At 43.9% G+C, this 24,059-nt stretch overlaps 1 protein-coding gene across 1 annotated transcript in view; it reads right to left on the bottom strand.

Annotated features, from left to right (window-relative positions):
• LOC115465717 (sulfotransferase 6B1-like) overlaps positions 1–24,059 on the bottom strand; it is a 76,811-nt gene that overhangs the window by 33,621 nt on the left and 19,131 nt on the right. Inside the window, exons 3-4 of the mRNA XM_030196399.1 lie at positions 12,450–12,539; positions 9,477–9,603 (exon numbers count right to left, since the gene is read on the bottom strand). Coding sequence (XP_030052259.1) covers positions 9,477–9,603; positions 12,450–12,539 — 217 coding nt within the window. The remainder of the gene's footprint in view (positions 1–9,476; positions 9,604–12,449; positions 12,540–24,059) is intronic.

Genomic DNA, 24,059 nt, shown 5'->3' with positions numbered 1-24,059 from the left:
CAAACACCCACAGAAGGTGAGCTCTCCACAGGAAAACCAATAGGGTAAAACAAACAGTGGATCCAACAAAAAGTCCTCTCACAATGAGTGTCTTCCTGAACAAGGTCTTTATTCACAATGGCACAACTGACCTGGGACTACACCATAGTTAATTTTGTGGACCAAAGTGCAGATTTTGAAGATGATCCATTCTTTGACTGGGAGCCAGTGCAGCTTTTCTCGTAGGGGTTTAGCACTTTCGAATCGTGGTTTACCATATATTAGTCTGGCTGCTGTGTTTTGGGCGGTCTGGAGTTTTTTTTGTGAGTTGTTCTTTACATCCTGCATAGATTCTGTTGCAGTAATCTGCATGGCTTAGGACCATTGATTGTAGTAGGTTTCAAAAGGTTTCCCTCAGGAAGAAAGGTTTTATTCGTTTGAGTTTCCACATTGAATATAACATTTTCTTTATTACGATACTTACTTGGCTCTCGAGAGAAAGGTTGCGGTCGATTGTGACTCCAAGTATTTTTAGACTGTCTGAAGTGGGGAGTGTGTGTCCTGGGGTATTTATGGTTGCGGGTTTGTAGTTGTTATGTTGAGATGAGAGGATGAGGCAATGTGTTTTTTCAGTGTTAACTTTCAGTTGGAATGAGTTTGCCCATGAGTCCATGATGTTCAGGCCATCATGGATTTCATTGGTTATTTCTGTCAAGGCATGTCTGAAGGGAATGTAGATTGTAACATCATCTGCATAGATGAATGGGTTGAGGCCTCAATTGGATAAGGACTTTGCCAGTGGGATCATCATCATGTTGAAGAGTATTGGTGATAATGGTGATCCTTGAGGTACTCCGCAGTCTGCTTTCCACGGTGGTGATATGTTTGAATTTGATTTTACTTGGTATGTTCTGGAGGTTAGAAAGCTCTTGATCCAATTAAGTACATTTCCAATGATCCCGAAGTGGCCAAGGAGTCTTAGTAGTATATTGTGGTTTACCATGTCGAATGCGTTCGACATGTCAAATTGGAGGAGAAGCATGCTTTTACCTATGGCTATTTCCTGCTTGAATTTGCCCAGGAGAGTGACTAGGCCAGTTTCAGTACTATGGTGGGAGCGGAATCCTGATTGTGAGTCGTGTAGTATTGAGAACTCGTCCAAGTATTCGTCAGCTGTTTGGTCACCAAGCTCTCCATCAATTTTACTACTAGAGGGATGGATGCAACTGGGCGGTAGTTGGTGAGATCATTTATTTTTTTCTTAGTGTCTTTTGGTATTGGGGTAAGTAGGATGTTACCGAATTCCTTGGGGAAGAAACCTTGTTGTAGCATGAAGTTTAGGTGAGATGTGAGGTCTTCTATGAATCAGCTGGGGGCGGATTTAAGTAGATGACTGGACATATGTCCAGTTTGCAGTGGGTGTTGGCAAACCTGTGAGTCGCTTGTGTAACTGATTCAGTGGTGAGTAGATTGAATGTAGACCAGATACTGTCAGCTGGGTATCTGCCTGGTATTAGGTCCAGGTCATCAAAGAAGTGTTCGATGTCGGTGTTGAGATGAGGAAGAGTGCTGCGTAATTTTGTTATTTTGTCTTGAAAGTAGGTAGCCAGTTTGTCTGCAGGTGGGATGTCTGTGTTGGATGTGGTGATTGGGGTGGAATCCAGTAGTTTATTTACGAGTTGAAATAGTTTCTTCAGATCTTTGTTATCCGGTCCTAATTTGGTCTTGTAGTAGGACCTTTTGGTTTGTCTGGTTGCATATTTGTATTTTCTGTGTATTTGTTTCCATGCATTGAGTGTATGTTCATCTTTTATTTTTTTCCATGCTTGTTCAAGTTTTCTGGATTGTGTTTTGAGTTTTTTTAATTCATCATTGAACCATGGTATCGAGTTTTGTCTTTTGATATTCGTGTCTTTAATGGTGCTATTTCGTTTAGTACGCTTCTACATCTAACCTCCTAGTGATTGAGATAATGTATGGAGTCGGTTCGTGTTGTCCATCCGTTGACATATATCTGTTGCCAGAATATTTGTGGATCTATTTACCCTCTTGTAGTGTAAGTTGTTTGTTCTGGTGTGCGATTTGATCCCTTTTTTCGCCAGTTTAGGGATAGGTTCAGTTTATAGTGATCGGTCCAAGGTGCTTCTGACCATTTGATATCTGTTATTGATAGGTTGCGATCTGAGGATAGGTTGTATAGGAGGTCTAGTGTGTGTCCCTTTTGGTTTGTCTGATTGCATATTTGTATTTTCTGTGTAATTGTTTCCATGCATTGAGTATACGTTCGTCTTTTACTTTTTTCCATGCTTGTTCAAGTTTTCTGGATTGTGTTTTGAGTTTTTTTAATTCATCATTGAACCATGGTATCGAGTTTTGTCTTTTTGATATTTGTGTCTTTAATGGTGCTATTTCGTTTAGTACGCTTCTACATCTAACCTCCCAGTGATTGAGATAATGTATGGAGTCGGTTCGTGTTGTCCATCCGTTGTCATATATCTGTTGCCAGAATATCTGTGAATCTATTTACCCTCTTGTAGTGTAAGTTGTTTGTTCTGGTGTGCCATTTGATCCCTTCTTTCGCCAGTTTAGAGATAGGTTCAGTTTATAGTGATCGGTCCAAGGTGCTTCTGACCATTTGATATCTACTATTGATAGGTTGTGATCTGTGGATAGGTTGTATGATAGGAGGTCTAGTGTGTGTCCCTTGTTGTGGGTAGTTTGCATGTGAGGCCATTTGACATCCCAAGACTGTAGGAATTCTTTGCATTCGAGAGCATTGGCTGAGTTGGGGTCTTCTAGGTGAAGGTTTATGTCGCCTAGTATTAGTGTATTGGAGTTGTTTACCAAGTGTTTGAGATGAAATCCGTGAAGATAGGCTGGCTTTCGTTCCAGTTACCGGGCGGTCGGTAAAACAGGATGCAGTTCAGTTGATCAATCCAGGATTTGTTTTGGATTCTGAATGAAGCAATTTCTAGTTGGGGTGTTATGGACTCGGCGATGGTTTCTGTAGTGAATTGTGCTCGGTAGATTAGCACTATGCCTCCACCTCTCTTTTCCGATCTGGCCCAGTGAGTGATTTTGTAACCTGGGGGGCATATTTCTCTGTGTTCCTATTCTTGCCCTGTCCAACATAACTCTTCTGTGTCCCTATGACCCCTGCCACATGCTAGCAATGCTCCCTCTCTCTTCCATCCCCCTGCCCCTCCCCCCAGGGGTCTAGCAAGTGTTCTCTCTCTCCTGTTCTGTCTCCTCTTTGCAGGGTCAGCATTTCTCCCTCTTCCTTTTTCCTTGCAGGTCCTGGCACCTCTCTCCTTTCTTGTCCTTCCAATCCCCCCACCCCCCCCCAAAGTCCAGCACCTCTTTCCCTCTCTGTGGCCCCTTCTCGTCCTCATTCCCCTCACCTCATTGAATCTCTTTCTTCATTACCTAACCTCCCTGTCACCTCTCTTCTTCCTTGCATTCCTCTTGATGCAGCACCTCTGTCCTTCATTGACCCACCCCTTATTCAGCACATATGTCCTTACCTTCCCGATGCAGCACTTCCCTCCCTCCTTGTCCCCCATGAGGTACCCATCTCCCTCATTGCTCTCCCCCCACCCAATGTAGCATCTCTCTCCCTCCTTACCCCCCATGTAGCACCTCTCTCCCTCCTTACCCCCCCCAATGTAAGACCTCTCTTCTTCCTTGTCCCCCATGCAGCACCTCTCTCCTTCCTTACTCCCATGTAGCACCTCTCTCCCTCCTTGCCCGCCTCCCCCCCCATGCAGCACCTCTCTCTCCCTCCTTGATACACTGTCCTCCTATGAATTTCAGGGCTCTGTTCTTTCTTGGTTTTATCATCTCATCGCACTTCTAGTGTATACTCCAATGGATCCTCCTCCACTTCTATCCCACTATCAGTTGGTGTACCTCAGGGCCCTGTCTTGGGACCTCTTCTTTTCTCCATCTATACTTCTTCCCTTGGTGCTTTGATTTCATCCCATAGTTTATGCTGATAACTCCCAGATCTACCTCTCCACACCAGAAATTTCAGCAGGAATCCATACCCAAGTATAAGCCTGCCTGTCTGATATTGCTGCCTGGATTTCTCACCGCCATCTGAAACTAAACAAGACCAAGACTGAGCTTCTTATCTTTCCCCCTAAACCCACCTCACCTCTACCCCCATTCTCTGTCTCTGTGGATAACACTCTCATCCTCCCTCTCTCATCAGCTTGTAACCTTGGGATCATCTTTGACTCCTCTCCCTCTCTGCACATATCCAACAGACTGCTAAAACCTGTCGTTTCTTTCTGTATATCTCCAAAATTTGTCCTTTCTTTTCTGAGCACATTACCAAAACCCTTATTCACACTCTTATCACCTCTTCCTTAGACTATTGCAACTTGCTTCTCATAGGTCTCCCATTAAGCCATCTCTCTCCCCTTCAATCTGTTCAAAATTCTGCTGCATGACTTATATTCCGCCAGTGTTGCTATGCTCATATTAGCCCTCTCCTCGAGTCACTTTATTGGCTCCCTATCCATTTCTGCATACAGTTCAAACTCCTCTTACTGACTTACAAGTGCATTCATTCTGCAACTCCTCAGAACCTCTCTTCTTTCTCCCTACACTCTTCCCCGGGAACTCCATTCAATGGGTAAATCTTTCTTATCTGTAACCTTCTCCTCCACTGCCAACTCCAGACTCCATTCCTTTTAACTTGTTGCACCATATTCCTGGAATAGACTTCCTGAGCCAGTACGTCAAGCTCCATCTCTGACCATCTTTAAATCTAGGCTAAAAGCCCACCTTTTTGAGGCTGTTTTTAACTCCTAACCCTATTCACTTGTTCAGTATCCATGTCTGTTTTTTCATTCTCACCTTTCTAATTCCCTTATTTATCCTGTTTGTCCGTCCTGATTAGATTGTAAGCTCTGTTGATCAGGGACTGTCTCTTCATGTTCAAGTGTACAGCACTGAGTATGTCTAAGTAGCGCTATAGAAATGATAAGTAGTACTAGTAAAAGAATACTCCTCTTCGGTCAATAGTCAGCTTGTGGCTATCAGTGTTTTTGAAAAAGCTGACCATAGCGGGCAGAATTAGCCTTGGCTATTCAATGCTGGCCAATGTTTTGGCACCAGCATGAATATCTGGGACCAATTATACATATGCTGGTCACCGGAGCATAGGTGGATCCTGGTCGATATGGGCCCTGGCTGAATGCTGGTCAGGAACCACGAGGGACGCAGGTGCCCTCACTACCTCCGATTCCCCTTCCCTCCTTCACAATCCTGATCCCACTCCAGACATTATAAAGACCCAATCAAGCTCCCTCTTACCCCTGTGGACAAAGGGCCTATCTTGTAGATTCCTGGTGGTCTAGTAGGGTCTCATGGGCAGGAGCGATGTCCACTCGTTCCTGCCTATTACAGCTCCTTTCACAAAATGACTTCCATGTCCCTTGGCTAGAATAGGAGCGATCTGAGGATTGCTTCTTCCTCATGAAGATGATGGGCATAAAAGCTGGAGATGTATTTGAGGGGTGGAAGCAAACCTGGTAAACTTTATTTTTAAAGTGGTATCAAATTTCGTTGGGGAATGGGCCTAGCCCTAGTTTTAATGTATGCAGTTGAAAGTAATGGGTACTAAATCCCCTGCCCCCAACCAAACTAAATGAAAAAGATTTAAGAAACAAAACAAATCCAAAAGCTACCAATAAAATAAAATAGGTAGAGGGTACAAAGTCATGGATTTGATATACCACTTTTCTGTGGTACAGCCTAAGCAGTTTATATATATATTATCTGAATGTTACATGCCATTTACATGTATAAATCAGAATGCACATATCAGTAGCAATTTTTGAAAAAATAATGCTTGTAGATACTTAAAATCTCTATGTGCCACAGCATGTAAGAGTTTCCTGAGTGCATTTCAGGTGAACCTTCAAAGCATATGTGTAATCCATATTCTAGATCAGCGGTACAGCTTCTGCATTTACACCTGCTAGAGTCACATATTAACTGTCAGCTATCTTCGTATTTTGATCTGGGCTTTGGAGGAGAGCTTATGGGGTGAATTGTGTTTCTCTCTCAGGTATTCAAACCCATTTGAGTTTCAGAATATAGCTCCTTAATGAGTTCCCTGCTAAAGTTTACAAAATCTACCTTTTACATGATAAAAGTACAAAAAAAATGAGAGAGAGAGAGAACTACTTAGACATAAAAAGCTCTCAGAAATGCCACTCTGTTTGAATGTTTTCTTTTTCACAATGGCTTCTTCTGAGATGTGTTCCACCAGAAGGTAGTGCTTCTTTGGTAGCCAAACCTTCCCTAAAACACTAGGATTTTTTTAAATTTGTAATGCACAAACCTAAATGTCTATTTTACCACTTACAAAACCAATAAGTTCAGTGTAAAAGCCAACTAATAAAATTGGAAAAAAAAACCACGCCGATTGAAAAACTCCTGTTGAGAATTAAATTAATTCTTATTTATAAATAAACTAGTAAAAAAGGCCCGTTTCTTGAGCAAATGAAACGGGCGCTAGCAAGGTTTTCCTCCCCAACCCCCCCCACCCCTTCGTCGTTGTGAAGCCACTGACGCCATTCCTCCGCACCTCGTCAACGCACCTCCTTCATCACCTTCGTTCGGATTTGAAGCCACTGACGCCATTGCTCCGCCCTCGACGTCATCACGTTTGACGCGAGGGCGGGGCCCAGAGACTTAGTGCTTTCGGTGGCTTCACCACCACGAACCCTTCATGAAGGAAGTGACGTCAGTGTCCTCAGAACGTTGAGGGTGAGTTTTATTATATAGGATGCTTAAAAATGTGGATGAACCCTCAGAGGAATATGTCACTTAATAGAATCCATCACACGTGTCTTACAGAGCTGAGCTATGAGCGGTCTTTCATTGGGTACATCCTAATTCTATAACAGAATGCATAGGGTAAAAGGGCAAGCAGGTGCCTATTTCAAGCCTCTTCTATAAAGGAAAGTGGGTGTCTACTAGTGCAAGTGGCACACGTGGCAGACAACACCCCTACATATATGGCACAGTCACTTATACTGTAGCTGGTGTAAACGCCCACACTTAAATCTTAGCCAGAATGCGGGTAAATTATAGAACACTGTAACCTACAGGCATGTTTCCATGCTCTGCCCATGCTTTGTCCAAACTCCACCCATGCGGATACCCACCGGCAAAACATGACACATACTTTTCTGCTAGTCTGTATTCCTAATCTACAGCATATCTCAGACACTAAACATTCTCCCACTTTTAACGATGATATCAATCGCAGCATACACATTTATACATAACTGTACATCTTATATTCAACGGGGATCATCAGATTACTTTGATCACCATTAACATCTGGGGAATTCCCCAGTATTCCATCGGTGACACCCCGTTCTTCATTGATTGAGTCTGTATTCCTATGCACCTTATCTGTTATATATACTCTGATTCTCTATTCCATCGATGTGATTGTAGTTGTATTATATTGTAAACCACATTGAGCCTGCAAATGGGTGGGAAAATGTGGGATATAAATGCAGCAAAATAAATAAAAGAGGTCATGTACATGTGTAAGTGGCACTTATGGTGTGTAAATGACTAGAATACCGCCATTTACACACATTCCTGCTGCCTAAAACTAGGAATTACCCCCTTAGAATGAGGGACAAACCTAGCCAGTCAGGTTTTCAGGACAGCCACAACGAATAGGCAGCAGACAAATCTGCATGCTCTACCTCCGTTGTACGCGAGTCTATCTCATGCATATTCATTGTGGGTATCCTGAAAACCTGACTGGATAGGTGTGTCCCAAGGACTGGGTTGAAAACCAGGGTAATCTTCTAACAGGGCGCATGGGGTTAATAGGGCAGGATGGCACCTACATGTCTTTATGAAGCACTAGTACAAACCCTGTAGAAATCACCTCTAGACTGGAGCTGCAGACATTAGGGCACAAGATCACATCCATTTTATAAATCACACGCATAAACTGCACCTCCACCCATGCTTCACCCAAACTCTGCCTCTGAGCATGCCTACAGGTCAGGTATTTCATGGCTTGCAGCACACTTAATTTTAGGCCTGACCTAAACAGCATTTTAGATGCACAAATGATTTATAAAATTACTCACTGCATAACTGAATATCACCACTTAGATGGATAAGATAGGCATCATGTGGAATTTCCTAAACCCTTATCCTTTTTGGACAATTTATAGCACCACAATAATCCATTTAAAGGACTAGATTTAAAAGAGAAAAAAAAAACCACATACAGGGGAATTTCATACATGACACTGTACATTCGGCGCTACTTCCATGCCGAAAAAGCATTCAAACTAAGGGTGGACAATTAACGTGTTAACACAATTAACACATTAAAATGTTAATGCAGACCGGGATTTTTAATGCTGACCTGACCGAACCTGCCCCCCTCCCCTGCGTTTACCTCTACAGCAATGTGCAACAAATCCCTGGTGCCTGGGCTTTCTTACCTCCAGTGTTGTTTTCTTTCTCCTTCCTCGGTGCTGTCTCAAACTGTTTCTCTCCCCCTGCATGGAGATCAGGCTCTGCAGATACTTGAGCCACCGCAGTAGAGGAAGTTGGGGAAGTCTCATGGGACTTGAAAACGTGAGATTTCCCTAACTTCCTGCACCACGGTGGTTCAAGTATCTGCAGAGACCGATCGTCTTGCAGGGGGAGAGGAATTTGAGGCAGCTGTGTAAGTAATGGCTGGAGGGAGCACAAGAGAGAGTGGGGGGAGGGGGGAAGACTGAGAAGGGGGCCTCAAAGCTTTGTGCCGCTATTTTCAGTTTAGTATTACATTTTGTTTGGGGAAAAAAACAACCCTGGGCTCTGTATATTAAGCTGTGTTAGAGGCACGCTAGCGTTTTTAGCACACGCTACACGTTAGCTCGTGCTAAAACGCTTGCACACCTTAGTAAACAGGGTCCTTTATTTATTGACCAAAATGCATGCAGCGATTAAGTCGATCAATCGCGTGATCAACACTGCCAACTGGGCGATTAAAATTTTTGATCGCAATTGAGTGTAGCCCCACACTAGTTCAAACAAATGCAAGGCACTGAAATGGGACAGAAATGGCAGATCCACACAAAAACACATTTACATGCCCATTTATACACTAACATGTTTCCAGTGGATCTGCAAAAGGGGTGTGGCATCCCTTAAAATGCGTGCAGCGTTATAGAATAGTGTGGATCCACGCTGGGATTTACACCTGGCTTTAGTTGGTGTAACTCCTTGTGCCCAAAATTGAGCACAGATCCCGGTGTTACATGCTATTCTATAAAGGCTGCCGATCCCAGAATGCCCATTATAGAATACCGTTCAGCACCAATTTTTTTCAGTGCCAACTTTTCAGTGCCATTTACTGAATCTGGCCCGTAATGTGATCAGCCCCCTCTGCAGATAAATATTAGCACATCAGTGGTTACAAATATTACAAAACGGTAGTAACTCTGCTTTACCTTTTCCGCTAATGAACTGCTGGAAGAACTCATCCCAGGAGCTGAAGCTGGGAAGCTTTGGATTATTATTATGGAAATGGAAATATGACACTGCTGCATCTTTTGGGTTCCGAAAGAGGACCAGCTTCTGTGAATGGGCAACAGCACACAAATAACCAAAATTAGTATTATAGAAATGTTTACGCAATACCAGTGTTCTATCTTGTAATTACAGGTTGTGAAATAAAAATAAATACATTCGAAGATGGATTGACATATTTGTTATCACTGTAAGGCATAAGTAGATAAGATTTTCTATTTGCAATCTGGTGAACAGAGCAATTTTCAAAAGGTAGTTCTGTGGAGATATGTGGGCTTCCTTGCAGAAATAGATCCTTTCAAAAATCCCCTTACTTCCTGATCAGGGAAAAGAGATTGGGCCAGGGACAAGACCAGGGCGGGCCCAGAAAAAGAAATATGGTTGTTTCTATTTTCAGATCCCTGTACCAGATTTTTACTCTTTGCAGGTAAAAAGCAAAACTGGTAGCATTGGGCCCAATATGCAAAAGGGTTTAGCCATTGACTGGTGGGTAGTACCTGCCTAACTTCCAGGTAGTAGCCTGTCTTCTCTCCTTCCTCTCTCCCCAAATATGATCGGATCCCTTTCCAGAAATCTTTCTATCACAAGAAGGGCCTCTCTGGGGTACACCCTCACCCCCCCCACACACAAGAAGGCCACTCTGCGACTAACCCCAAGAAGGCCCCTTCCCACATTTCAATAGGCCCCCCTTGGACCTATCTTAAATGGAATTACCCTTCTATGGAAAGTTGACCCTAGTGCTAGTACCGCAAGACTACCACTGGAGATCACAGCTGCCACTTTTCCTTTATAGTCGGCAGAAGCAGAAACAAGTGTAGTTCGTTCTGCTCCAATGACCCACTGGACTACCAGGGACCCTACTGGGATGTGGGAGGGTTTGTTTTTGTAGGGAGTTCCCAGAGTGGCCTTCTTGTGGTGAGGGAGGGCCCAGAGACAGCCTTCTTGTGGGGGGCTGGTTTTGAAGTGTCCTTCTATTGATTGGGGAGGTCAAAGAGGGCCTTTCTTGTGGGATTGGAGGGAATTCAGGAAGGGGTTTGATTATGTTTACAGAGGTAAGGAGAGGGGGCGCCGAGGATCAGCAACAGGAAGGATGCATGCAGGACTGCGCTCCGGGCAGGAAAGAGGGGGCTCTTTCCTGCCCCGAAGGCAGAAGAGGTCACTAGACCACCGGGGCACTAGTAAGTAAGGGGATGGGAGGCTAGCAATCTGCCCGTTTGTCCGAATTTCTGGACAAATGGGCAGGCTGGTGGGCGGGCCATCCTATAGGACGGCCCGCCCACCAGCCTGCCCGTTTGTCCAGAAATCCGGACAAACGGGCAGATTGGCAAAACCCGCCCGGTTGCCCGGACATGCCCTCCAAAAGAGGACATGTCCGGGTAAATCCGGACATATGGTAACCCTATGGACAAAGACATTCAGTGCCTGCACCCGCCTAGGTGCTAGCAATGAATATCAGGGCCTAATTCAGCTCCCCATCAGTTACCATTAAAAAAAAAAAAAAAACTCTGATCACCGCTGGCTGAATATTGACCAAATCTTGACCTATGGAATTTTCAGAGACTGCTGAAAATTGCCCACTATGGGGGAAGATGTATCACGTGCAGGAATTTCTGGCTGGTCACAAACTCTGATGGGGCCTCCTGTTGCTAGGGCAACTCAGCTGCCTATAACTTATTACAAATGTAATTTACTGGCAAGGTCACCAATTGCAAGCCTCCAGCACATACGAAAGACCCAATTACAAGTCTCCAGCACATATGCAGCACCTATGATTGGTCCAGGGTAGAGGAGAAGTGAATGCTCACTACAGGCCTATAAACGTACGCTGCAGACAGACAAAAAAACTAAAAAAATAGCCATGCTGGTAAGAGAGTTTCATATCCTCCCATGGCCTATTTTCCCAAAGGGGGGGGGGGTACTCTCTCCCCCCCTCATAAAAACTAATTCTTTATGGCTAAGAATCTTTCATTCTATTCTTTCTTTCTTCCTTTCTTTCTCTCTGCTCTATGACCTTTGCATGACAGTGAGGAATAAACTTTCCTTCCTCCTTTTTCTTTTCTTTATATAATTAGTCTGATTACTACTAAAGCTACTGATGTTAGATTTTGTAAGTCTGTTATTATTTTTCCACAACTTGCAACTGATATCTGATCCTGTGCTGGTGAGTAATAAAAGACTTATTTCTCTCATTTCTGTCCAACTTTTTTGTGTTCAGAGAATAGCACCAAACACAGCCTAGTACAAGTCTAGGTGGAGTCATGATTTATGCACACTACCTACAAAATACATATGAACATTTGTGCCTGTCTGCAAGCAGGCAAAAATGTCTGTTGCTTCAATCTAGGCACAATGCCACTTCTACTGTGGTTTTTTTTTTAAAGACACATAAGCACCTATGTGTCTTTATAAAACAGCCTCAAAATAAGTGCTTATTTGGCCTGCACACATAGGCAGCCTGTTACAAAACTACTCTCTTTACTTGTAAAATTGCTGATTATAAATTGCCTGGGATAGGAAGTACCTATATCTTCTATGTGCATGAGTTTATCTGGCTTGGTGAGAGGCATTCCTACGGGTGGGGTTGCAGTTATTCACGTATTTCATAAAATCTATGGGAGAGTGTGTAAATTGGGAAATGTGTAATATGTGTATGTATGTGTGTGTACTTTCTGTGGGGTAATTTAAAACATTTTTAAATGATATAACTTATGTGCATTCCTCAACACTGCTCACCTCTTGATGGGAATAATCTCAAAATAGTGGAAGAGACCTGAGTGTTACAGTCAAATAAACTAAGAACTTCAGTTTGAAACAATATTAGTCTACGTCTAAACGAGGTGGAGGAACAGATTCATTACCTAGGAAAGTTTGTTCATACAGAATGAGAATCTCACCTTTACTTTGTTTTTAAAGAATGAACTAGGGATGTTATCATGATGCAAATGAGTTGTTAATACTCTTGGTGAAGGTTGCTTATTTATTCTCTGGAAAACAGAAGAAATAAAAATGTAAACATCCATGGCTCAAATCATACAGAAGAGAGAGAGAGAGAGAGAGCTGTGAAGTTTTTATTTTTTTGTTACATTTGTACCCCGCGCTTTTCCCACTCATGGCAGGCTCAATGCAACTTACATGGGGCAATGGAGGGTTAAGTGACTTGCCCAAGTTCTGATGGCAGGAAATTTCTACAGTATACAGAAAGCCACAAGTGGAACATCTCATTCACTGGAAACTTTGCCAACATTACAACATCGCTGTACCAGAAAACCAGTGGGATCATGACCCTAAGGGCTCCTTTTACTAAGCAGTGGTAAGACCAACGCGGGCTTACTGCCCACTTTACAGGAAGTATCGCCGGGCTACTGCAGAAGCCCAGCGGTTCTTCCCACCCCTAGCACACCATCATTTCTGGCGCTACAAAAATGTATTTACTTTTGTAGCGCCAGAGTGTACCTGATTGGTAATTGGGCAGTGCAACGCGCTGCCCAGTTACCGCTGGGTTAATGTGGGAACCCTTAACGCCACCTCAATGGGTGGCGGTAAGGGTCCCCCCCCCCCCCGAAATGGCCATGTGGCAAGTGGTTTACTTGCCACATGGCCATTTCTTGCAGAAAGGCGAAGCTTCCCTTTTACCAGCTGCGGTAAAAGGAGGCCTCAGCGTGCGTGTAAAACAGACGCCGCCAGTGCCAGCCCCCTTTTACCACAACTTAGTAAAAGGGACCCTAAGAGAATTATGGAAAATGAAGAGATTACGCTCACTGGAACATCTCCGTTCTGATTGATAAAAAGCTGGATGCAAGGAAACCAGTCACAGTGGTAAAAAAGAAAAATGTCACAGACTTATTTATTTGAAGGATTTGGTATACTGCACATTTGAGAAACATGGAGAGGAGGGTTATCTGTACCAAAGTCTTCCACGAGGCTATATAGCCTGTCATGCAGCACGAACATCTAAGAGGCAAGGCAGGGTTGCTCTCTGTGTCCCTTCCACTTATTCATTTTCCATCCTTCCATCTTTGGAATTTCCCTATTCTGAATGTCTCGTAATTCCGGTCTCCGACTCTTCTAATTTACTATGTCCTGTCCATTCTAACAAAAGAAATCCGGGAATCCTCACTTCAAACTTTGGTAGATATTTCCTCGAGATTCCCTAATCTCATTGTACTAAGAGACTTGTTGATGACCCTTCAGCCCCCAAAACATGTCCTTTTCTTCTGTTTTTAGAAGATATTGGCTTGTCTCAACTGATCTCTGTCTCTACACACTCAGCTGGCCATACCTTGGACCCCTTCCCACACCACAAATGCCTTCAACATTCCATTACCAATTTGCATGTAGCACCTGTTCCATGGTCTAACCACTTCTATTTTCAATTTAAATTGACAAGTAATTTATATAATATTATATAGTGAAAAATGGATACACATCAAATGAAAACATAAGGAAAAAAAATTCCCTTCTAACTAACCCATATTATCTTTGGTATCCACTACATTGTTAATCCACAAAACTCAAATAATTTGCTTCCTTAGACCACAAGTGGTAAAAGGGGACAGGCATACATATTAGAGAAGTTACTAACTATATTCAAATTCTAAAGAAGAATTTTTGCAAATCCCAAACTCAAACTTTATCAGGCTTCTTAGAATCTAAGAAGACTCTCAATTGGTCAGGCGTGAAAAAAATATACTTAGTTGAACCTAGCCGAATTATACATTTACATGGCTAGGCCAGTAGAAAATCTCCTCCCAAATCCAAAGTCTTTTGTTCAATTCCAAAAAAAAAATGCTTTCTTCTCTGTTGGGTAGATTTAGTTACATCTTGAAACATCCAAACCCTGGCTCCCGCAAATACAGTGGCTGAATTTCGAAAATAAAGGCGTAGGATAGCATTAAGATCTTGCTCAAAAGTAAATGAAATCAATAAAGTCCTTCGCTCCATATTAATATCCAAAGTTTGTTCTAATATTTCGGCATAAGCGTAGACTGGGGGGGGGGGGGCAAGGGGGGGGGGCAATGCACCCCCAAACGACGACGAGGCGCCGCCGCGCCATTAGTTAAAAAAAAAACAAACATGCAGGCACGCGCTCCTCTCCATCCGCTTGGCTTCCCTGCCCTCTCTGTCTGCGTCCCGCCTTCCTCTGACGTCAGAGGAAGGCGGGACGCAGACAGAGAGGGCAGGGAAGCCAAGCGGACGGAGAGGAGCGTGTCCGTCTACCCCTCTCTCTTCCTCCCTCCCTCCGGCACAGGCAGCAGTCTTTTCCAGCGTTCCTGGCAGCGGTAGCGTTGTACACGCTGCCTTCGGCTCTGCCCCAAAGCCTTCTCTTCAAGTTCCTGTTCCCGCATAGGTGGGAACAGGAACTTGCAGAGAAGGCTTCCGGGGCAGACCGAAGGCAGCGTGTACATCGCTACCGCTGCCAGGAATGCTGAAAAAGCTGAAGACTGTTGCCTGCGCCGGAGGGAGGGAGGAAGAGAGGGGGTAAACGGAGTCACCATCTTGGACCTCGCGGGGGGGGGGGGGGGAGCAGAGGGAAGATGGATGGACCAGGAGATGGATGGGATTGGGAGAGGTCAGGCACAACAGAGGGAAGGAGCAGAAGATGGATGGGACGGAGGGATGGTGAGCAGAGGGAAGGAACAGAAGATGGATGGGACTGGGAGGGGTGGGGAGCAGAGGGAAGGAGCAAGAGATGGTTGGGACTGGGAGGGGTGGGGAGCAGAGGGAAGGAGCAAGAGATGGATGGGACTGCGAGGGGTGGGGAGCAGATGGATGGGATTGGGAGAGGTCAGGCACAGCAGAGGGAAGGAGCAGAAGATGGATGGGACTGGGAGGGGTGGGGAGCACAGGGAAGGAGCAAGAGATGGATGGGACTGGGAGGGTGGGGAGCAGAGGGAAGCCTACTGGAAAGAAGACACTGCATAAAACAGAAGACACTGGGACCAAAGCGAATAGAAAAACTAAATGATCAGACAACAAAGGTAGATAAAAGTATTTTATTCATAATTTATTAATTGAAATGTGTCAGCTTTTTGAAATGTGCATCTGTGATATTTTGCCTGTAAATTTCAATTCCTTCCTCCATATTAGCATATTCATTTGCATATGTTTATATGCAAATGATATGCTAATATGCTCCGCCCATTCTTTGCCCCCCTAAATGAAACAGTCAAACTACGCCTATGTATTTCGGATATGTCCGCCAAGTCCAAGCTTTTCTCTTCTAGACCCCCTGGTTCGCCCAAATCCTTTCCTTTCTTCTGGGGCAAGTAAAAAATTTTATTTATAGGTGGAAAAACTTCCTGGGGTAACTTTATTATCTCAAAGGAATATCTTTTAAACATATCCAAAGGTGGCATCCCTGGGAGTCTTGGGAAATTCAAAATTCTTAAGTTTAAACGTCAGTTGTAGTTCTCAAGTTGTTCTATTTTGTTATGCACAAACAATTTGTCTTTTACAACAGTTGATCTGAGGAAGTAGAGACACACACACTGTTTAGATAAAATTTGAGATTTATATACTTGGCATAGCAATTTGAAGAACAGATGTTGATGCTAGTATGTGAAATGATGGAGTTTTGTTCCTAAGCCAAATGATGGGAAGCCGAGCTCAAATCTTATAGTCTGCAAGTTCAGGCTGGTTGAGCGGCTAGGCTGAGGCTTTTTTTCTCCATCTTCAGTGGATGTGAGGTAGTGTGCTATCAGTGTGAGTGACAACACTAATTACACACAGCTGGTGCAAGGCTGGGGTTTTGATTTTCAATCTATTGAGGCAAGCTTGAGTGAATTATTGGTCATTAGACGATATTTAGAAACATGCCAGCTTGTGCAGCATACACAGAGGAACTATCACTACGGAATAACCTTTCATTAGTTAGAGTAGTAATTCCTCAGCCGCAGAAGGTGCCGACGATGGACGCATCTCTCCTGCTCATGTAGATGGGCTTCACAGTCAAGGTGCTGGGTCCGTCCAAGAAACGGATCTTCAGATCAATCTCCTAGACCTTCAGGTGATCTAGAACACTCTAAAGGTTTTCAGAGATCGTCTGTGTTACCAAATTGTGGCTCATTCAAACGGACAATAAGGCTACCATGCATTACACCAAGAAGCAGGGGGGCACCGGATCTCACCGTCTGTGTCAGGAGGCCGTCCAGATATAAGTACATAAGTACTGCCATACTGGGAAAGACCAAAGGTCCATCAAGCCCAGCATCCTGTTTCCAACAATGGCCAATCCAGGTCACAAATACCTGGCAAGATTCCAAAAAAGTACAAAACATTTTATGTTGCTTATCCCAGAAAAAGTGGATTTTCCCCAAGTCCAGTCAATAATGGTCTATGGACTTTTCCTTTAGGAAGCCGTCCAAACCTTTTTAAAAACTCTGCTAAGCTAACCGCCTTTACCACATTCTCTGGCAACGAATTCCAGACTTTAATTACACTGAGTGAAGACACATTTTCTCCGATTCGTTTTAAATTTACTACATTGTAGCTTCATCGCATGCCCCCTAGTCCTAGTATTTTTGGAAAGCGTAAACAGACGCTTCACATCTACCCGTTCAACTCCACTCATTATTTTATAGACCTCTATCATATCTCCCCTCAGCCGCCTTTTCTCCAAGCTGCCCTAGCCACTTTAGCCTTTCCTCATATGGAAGTCATCCCATCTCCTTTATCATTTTCGTCGCCCTTCTCTGTACCTTATCTAATTCCACTATATCTTTTTTGAGATGCGGTGACCAGAATTGAACACATGGAGCGATACAAAGGCATTATAACATCCTCATTTTTGTTTTTCATTCCTTCCCTAATAATACCTAACATTCTATTTGCTTTCTTAGCCGCAGCAGCACACTGAGCAGAAGGTTTCAATGTATCAATGTATCAACGACGACACTTAGATCCCTTTCTTAGTCTGTGACACCTAATGTGGAGCCTTGCATGACGTAGCTATAATTTGGGTTCCTCTATCCCACATGCATCACTTTGCAGTGGCTCACATTAAAACGTCATCTGCCATTTAGATGCCCAGTCTCCCAGTCTCGTAAGGTCCTCTTGTAATTTTTCACAATCCTCCCGTGATTTATCGACTTTGAATAATTTTGTGTCATCAGCAAATTTAATTACCTCACTAGTTACTCCCATCTCTAGGTCATTTATAAATATGCTAAAAAGCAGCGGTCCCAGCACAGAACCCTGGGAAACACCACTAACTACCCTTTTCTATTGAGAATACTGGCCATTTAACCCTACTCATTGTTTTCTATCTTTTAACCAGTTTTTAATCCACAATAGAACACTACCTCCTATCCCCTGACTCTCTAATTTCCTTTGGAGTCTTTCATGAGGTACTTTGTCAAACGCCTTCTGAAAATCCAGATACACAATATCAACCGGCTCACCTTTATCCACATGTTTGTTCACCCCATCAAAGAAATGTAATAGATTGGTGAGGCAAGATTTCCCTTCACTAAATCCATGTTGACTTTGTCTCATTAATAGTCTCTACCATTTTGCCCAGCACTGACGTCAGACTCACCGGTCTATAATTTCCTGGATCTCCTCGGGAACCTTTTTTAAAAATTGGCGTTACGTTGGCCACCCTCCAATCTTCCGGTACCACGCTCGATTTTAAAGATAAATTACATATTACTAACAATAGCTCCGCAAGTTCATTTTTCAGTTCTATCAGTACTCTGTGATGAATACCATCCAGTCTAGGAGATTTGCTACTCTTCAGTTTGTAGAACTGGCCCATTACAACCTCCAGGTTTACAGAGAATTCATCAAGTTTCTCTGACTCGTCAGCTTCAAATACCATTTCTGGCACTGGTATTCCACCCAAATCTTCCTCTGTGAAAACAGAAGCAAAGAATTCATTTAATCTCTCTGCTACGGCTTTGTCTTCCCTGATCTCCCCTTTTACTCCTCGGTCATCTAGCGTTCCAACCAATTCTTTTGCTGGCTTCCTGCTTTCAATATACCTAAAAAAAATTTTACTATATGTTTTTGCCTCCAATGCGATCTTTTTTTCAAAGTCCCTCTTAGCCTTCCTTATCAGCGCTTTGCATTTGACTTGACATTCCTTATGCTGTTTCTTATTATTTTCAATCGGTTCGTTCTTCCATTTCTGAAGGATTTTCTTTTAGCTCTAATAGCTTCCTTCACCTCACTTTTTTAACTATGCCGGCTGTCACTTGGTCTTCCGTCCTCCTTTTTTAATATGCGGATTATATTTGGCCTGGGCTTCCATAATGGGTGTTTTTGAACAGCATCTGCGCCTGATGTAAATTTTTGACCCTCACAGCCGCTCCTCTAAGTTTTTTTTCACCGTTCTTCTCATTTTATCATAGTCTCCTTTTTTAAAGTTATACTTTAACATATTTGATTTCCTATCCAGCTTATAATCGAACGAGAATAACGCCCAAGTTCCGACCTAAATCGGGAGATGGGCGTTCTTCTCACAAAAACAAATAAAGCGGCATAATCGAAAGCCAAACTTTGGACGCTTTCAACTGCACTCCGTCGCGGATGCGGACAAAGTTGACGGGGGAGTGTCGGAGGCGTGGTGAAGGCGGAACTGGGGCGTGGTTATCACTCGAACAGAGATGGGCGCCCTTCGCCGATAATGGATGCGTTTGTAGCTAGAATTTAGGGCACTTTTCCTGGACCCTGTTTTTTGACGAATAAGGCCCCAAAAAGTGCCCTAAATGACCAGATGACCCCCAGAGGGAGTCGGGGATGACCTCCCCTGACTCCCCCAGTGGTCACTAACCCCCTCCCACCACAACAAATGATGTTTCACAACTTTTTACTTTCACCCTCAAATGTCATACCCTCCTCCCAAGCAGCAGTATGCAGGTCCCTGGAACAGTTGTTAGGGGGTGCAGTGGACGTCAGGCAGGTGGACCCAGGCCCATCCCCCCCCTACCTGTTACAATTGTGCTGCTTAATGCTACTAGTCGTCCAACCCCCCCAAACCCCCTGTACCCACATGTAGGTGCCCCCCTTCACCGCTTAGGGCTATAGTACTGGTGTAGACTTGTGGGCAGTGGGTTTTGAGGGGGATTTGGGGGGCTCAACACCCAAGGGAAGGGTGCTATGCACCTGGGAGCTCTTTTACCTTTTTTTTGTTTTTGTAAAAGTGCCCCCTAGGGTGCCCGGTTGGTGTCCTGGCATGTGAGGGGGACCAGTGCACTATGAATCCTGGCCCCTCCCACGAACAAATGCCTTGCATTTATTCGTTTTTGAGCTGGGCGATTTCATTTTCCATTATCGGTGAAAAGCAAAAACGCCCAGCTCACACCTTGGCGAATAAAGCATGGGCGTCTATTTTTTTTAAAAAATACGGTTCACTCCGCCCCTTCACGGACCCGTTCTCGGAGATTAACGCCCATGGAGATAGGCGTTTCTGGTCGATTATGCCCCTCTAGGTATACTTACTTCAAAGCTAATGTCAAATCTGATCATATTATAATCACTGTTATCAAGCAGCCCCAGCACCATTACCTCCCGCACCAGATCCTATGTATACTTACTTCAAAGCTAATGTCAAATCCGATCATATTATAATCACTGTTATCAAGCAGCCCCAGCACCATTACCTCCCGCACCAGACTCCACTAAGGACTAGGTCTAGAATTTTTCCTTCTCTCGTTGGCTCCTGTTCCAGCGGCTCCATAAAGCTGTCCTTGATTTCATCAAGGAATTTTACCTCCCTAACGTGCCCCGATGTTACATTTACCCAGTCAATATCGGAGTAATCACCCATTATTATTGTGTTGCCCAGTTTGCTTGCGTCCCTAATTTCCTTTAACATTTTTGCATCTATCTGTTCATCCTGGTCAGGTGGATGGTAGTACACTCCTATCACTATCCTTTTCCCCTACATGGAATTTCAATCCACAGTGATTCCAAGATATGTTTTGTTTCCAGCAGAATTTTCAATCTATTTGATTCAAGGCTCTCCTTAATATACAATGCTACCCCTCCACCAATTTGATCCACCCTATTACTACGATATAATTTGTACCCCGGTATGACAGTGTCCCACTGGTTATCCTCCTTCCACCAGGTCTCAGAGATGCCTATTATATCTAATTTTTCATTTAGTGCAATATATTCTAACTCTCCCATCTTATTTCTTAGGCTCCTGGCATTCGCATATAGACATTTCAAACTATGTTTGTTGATCCTATTTACATCATGCTCAGTACTTGACAGTATTAATTTGCAATCTTTTGTTTGATTTTTATTTAAAGGACACCTGATCTACTATGGTCTCTTATGCAACCTCACTATCAGGATACCCTATCTTCCATGTTTTGGAGTTCTCTTTGAAAGATACCTTATCCCGAACCATGCGTTTTTGAGCGACTGTCGGCCTTCCCCCCACCCCGTTTCTAGTTTAAAAGCTGCTCTATCTTCTTTTTAAATGCCAATGCCAGGAGCCTGGTCTCCACCCTGGTTAAGGTGGAGCCCATCCTTTTGGAATAGGCTCCCCCTTCCCCAGAATGTTGCCCAGTTCCTAACAAATCTAAAATCCTCCTCCCTGCACCGTCTCATCCACGCATCGAGACTCTGGAGCTCTGCCTGTCTCTTGGGCCCTGCGCGTGGAATGGGTAGCATTTCAGAAAATGCTACCCTAGAGGTTCTAAGATTTGAGTTTTCTACCCACGAGCCTAAATTTGGCTTCCAGAACCTCTCTCCCACATTTTCCTATGTCATTAGTACCCACATGTACCAAGACAGCTGGCTCCTATCCAGCACTATCTAAAATCCTATATAGGTGGCGCATGGTGTCCGCCACCTTCGCACCAGGCAGGCAAGTCACCAGGCGATCCTCATGTCCACCAGCAACTCAGCTATCTATATGCCTAATGATCGAATCACCAACTACAACAGCTGTCCTAACCCTTCCTTTCTGGGCAGCACTTGGAGCCATATCCTCGGTACGAGAGGATAGTACATCCCCTGGTGGGCAGGTCCTGGCTACAGTACTTCCTGTTTCACCAGGGTGATGCTCTTCTTCTAGGAGACCTCTCTCCTCCAAGGTAGCACAGGAGCTACCAGACTGGAGGTGGGACTTCTCTACAACATCCCTGTAGGTCTCCTCTATGTACCTCTCTGTCTCCCTCAGCTCCACCAAGTCTGCTACTCTAGCCTCAAGAGAACGGACACGTTCTCTGAGAGCTAGGAGCTCTTTGCACTGGCCACACACATATGACATCTCACCAACTGGGAGATAATCATACATGTGACACTCAATGCAAAAGACTGGATAGCACCCCTCTCGCTGCTGGACTGCTGACTCCATCTTAGTGTTTTTGAGTTTTTCAATAATTTAAAACTTGCTACAGTATTAAGTTAAATTGTGAAGCGCTGCGTACGACTGGTAGCGCTATAGAAATGATTTATAGTAGTAGTAGTATTAAGGATATTAGCATAATATAAAAATGTCTTTTAGTTTATATAGTATGTTGTATGATTTATTTAGTGTTTCCGTCTTAGATGGTAATGAAATGTATTTAAAACTCTGTAAGAGCACTCCTTGCTTGTTACCCTAACTACAATAACTGACTATAAATGAAGAGTTGTCCTAGGGGTGGGCAGGAAGACTAAACTAGATCCTGCAGTGCCTACTAGAGTCTATCTGTTCATCCTGTGGTACAAAGTTCAAGTTTTTAAAACTAAGGGGAAAAGACTATGGAGATTAGTTGATAAAATTTGCTTTTTTATGTTTTTATTTTGCCTATCACTAACCTACAATTTCTCCTTTAAACCCCAATCTTTAAGTTCCCAAAGCACAAAGCAAAATAGTGTTCACTTACCAGAGAAATGTTCTCTTCTCTCAGAACTTCTGAGAAAGTGGCGTTGAGTTTGCCAGCATGGCATGTGCCTTCAAGTCACTTATCTAGTGGGCAAAAACAACAGCCTGTCCAACAGACTGAGCAGGGTTATGCAACTGCTCAAGTGGTCTCTCAACATGGGTGTTGCCTGAGAGATCTTCTGAGCGTGGGGCTCCCCCTCGGTGGACCTCTTTGCCACTCACATGAATCACAAAGTCCCTCAGTTCTGTTTCAGGTTTATGACAGATCAGTGTCTGAGGCCTTCCTCCTTCATTGGGGGAACAGGTCTTCTGTATAAATATCCTCCCATTCCTCTCATGGGGAAGACTTTGCTAAAAGTCAAGCAAAACTGCAGGACCACAATTCTGATCGCACCTTACTGGCTTCAGCAGATCTGGTTCCCTCTTCTTCTGGAGTTATCCTCCGAAGAACCGTTGATACTGGAGTGTTTTCCCACCCTCATCATGCAGAACAAAGCATCCCTTCTGCATCCCAACCTTCAGTCTCTGGCCTTCAACAGCCTGGATGTTGAGAACCTAGAATTTGCTTTCTTGGATCTTTCAGAGGGTGTCTCCAGAGTCTTGCTGGCTTCCAGGAAAGATTCCACTAAGAGGTGTTACTCTTCTAAATGGAGGAGGTTTAAAATCTGGTGTTAGGGCAAGGCCCTAGATTCCCTTTCTTGCCCTACATAGGCCCTACTTGAATACCTTCTACACCTATCCAAACCTGGTCTCAAGACCAACTCTGTAAGGTTTCACCTCAGTGCAATTAGTGTGCATCAACGTATGGAGGGTAAGCCCATCTCTGAACAGCCTCTAGTTGTTCACTTCTTGAGAAGTTTACTTTTGTCAAAGTCCCCCGTCAAACCTCTGCGTGTGTCATGGGACCTCAATGTCATTCTCACCCAGCTAATGGAAGTTCCTTTTGAGCCACAGAATTCCTGCCATTTGAAGGTCATATTCTTGGTGGCTGTTACTTCAGCTCATAGAGTGAGCTTCAGGCCCTAGTAGTGGATGCACCTTATACCAAGTTTCATCACAACAGAGTAGTCCTCCGCCCACACATTAAGTTCCTGCCAAAGGTTGTGTTGGAGGTCCATCTAAACCAGTCTATTGTCTTGCCAACATTCTTTCCCCAACCTCATGCCCATCATGGAGAGAGCACTTTGCACACCTTGGATTGCAAATGAGCACTGCACTATTACATGGAGCGGACTAGGCCCCATAGACAGTCCGCCGAACTTTGTTTCTTTTGATCCCAACAGGATGGGGGGGGGGGGTCGCCATCGGGCACACAATCTCTAATTGACTATCAGATTAAATTTGTTTTACTTATGTCCAGGTTGGGATGGCCATGTGAGGGTCATGTCAAGGCTCACAGACCTTTGCCTGTAGAATTAGGGATCAGGCCAATTATTGCCATTTTCAGAAACTGATGAAGAATGTTTGGTTTCATAATGCATTTACCCCCAGATTCTGTATAGCACGCTTTGATTTAAGAACCAAAATCGGCTCAGATTCTATAACATCGTGTGTAACTTAATCAGATTAACAAGCTACTGAGCACCGATAACAGCACTTAACAAGCAATAATGAGCATTAACTGGCACTGATTAGAATTTAGGCCCACAACTCGCTAAGCGTATTCTGTAATGATGTG

The sequence above is a fragment of the Microcaecilia unicolor genome, chromosome 3 (genome assembly GCF_901765095.1).
Source record: "Microcaecilia unicolor chromosome 3, aMicUni1.1, whole genome shotgun sequence".
Taxonomy (NCBI): domain Eukaryota; kingdom Metazoa; phylum Chordata; class Amphibia; order Gymnophiona; family Siphonopidae; genus Microcaecilia; species Microcaecilia unicolor.
Note: the sequence above shows the minus strand (reverse complement) of the source record. Positions and strands in the feature narration are given on the sequence as shown.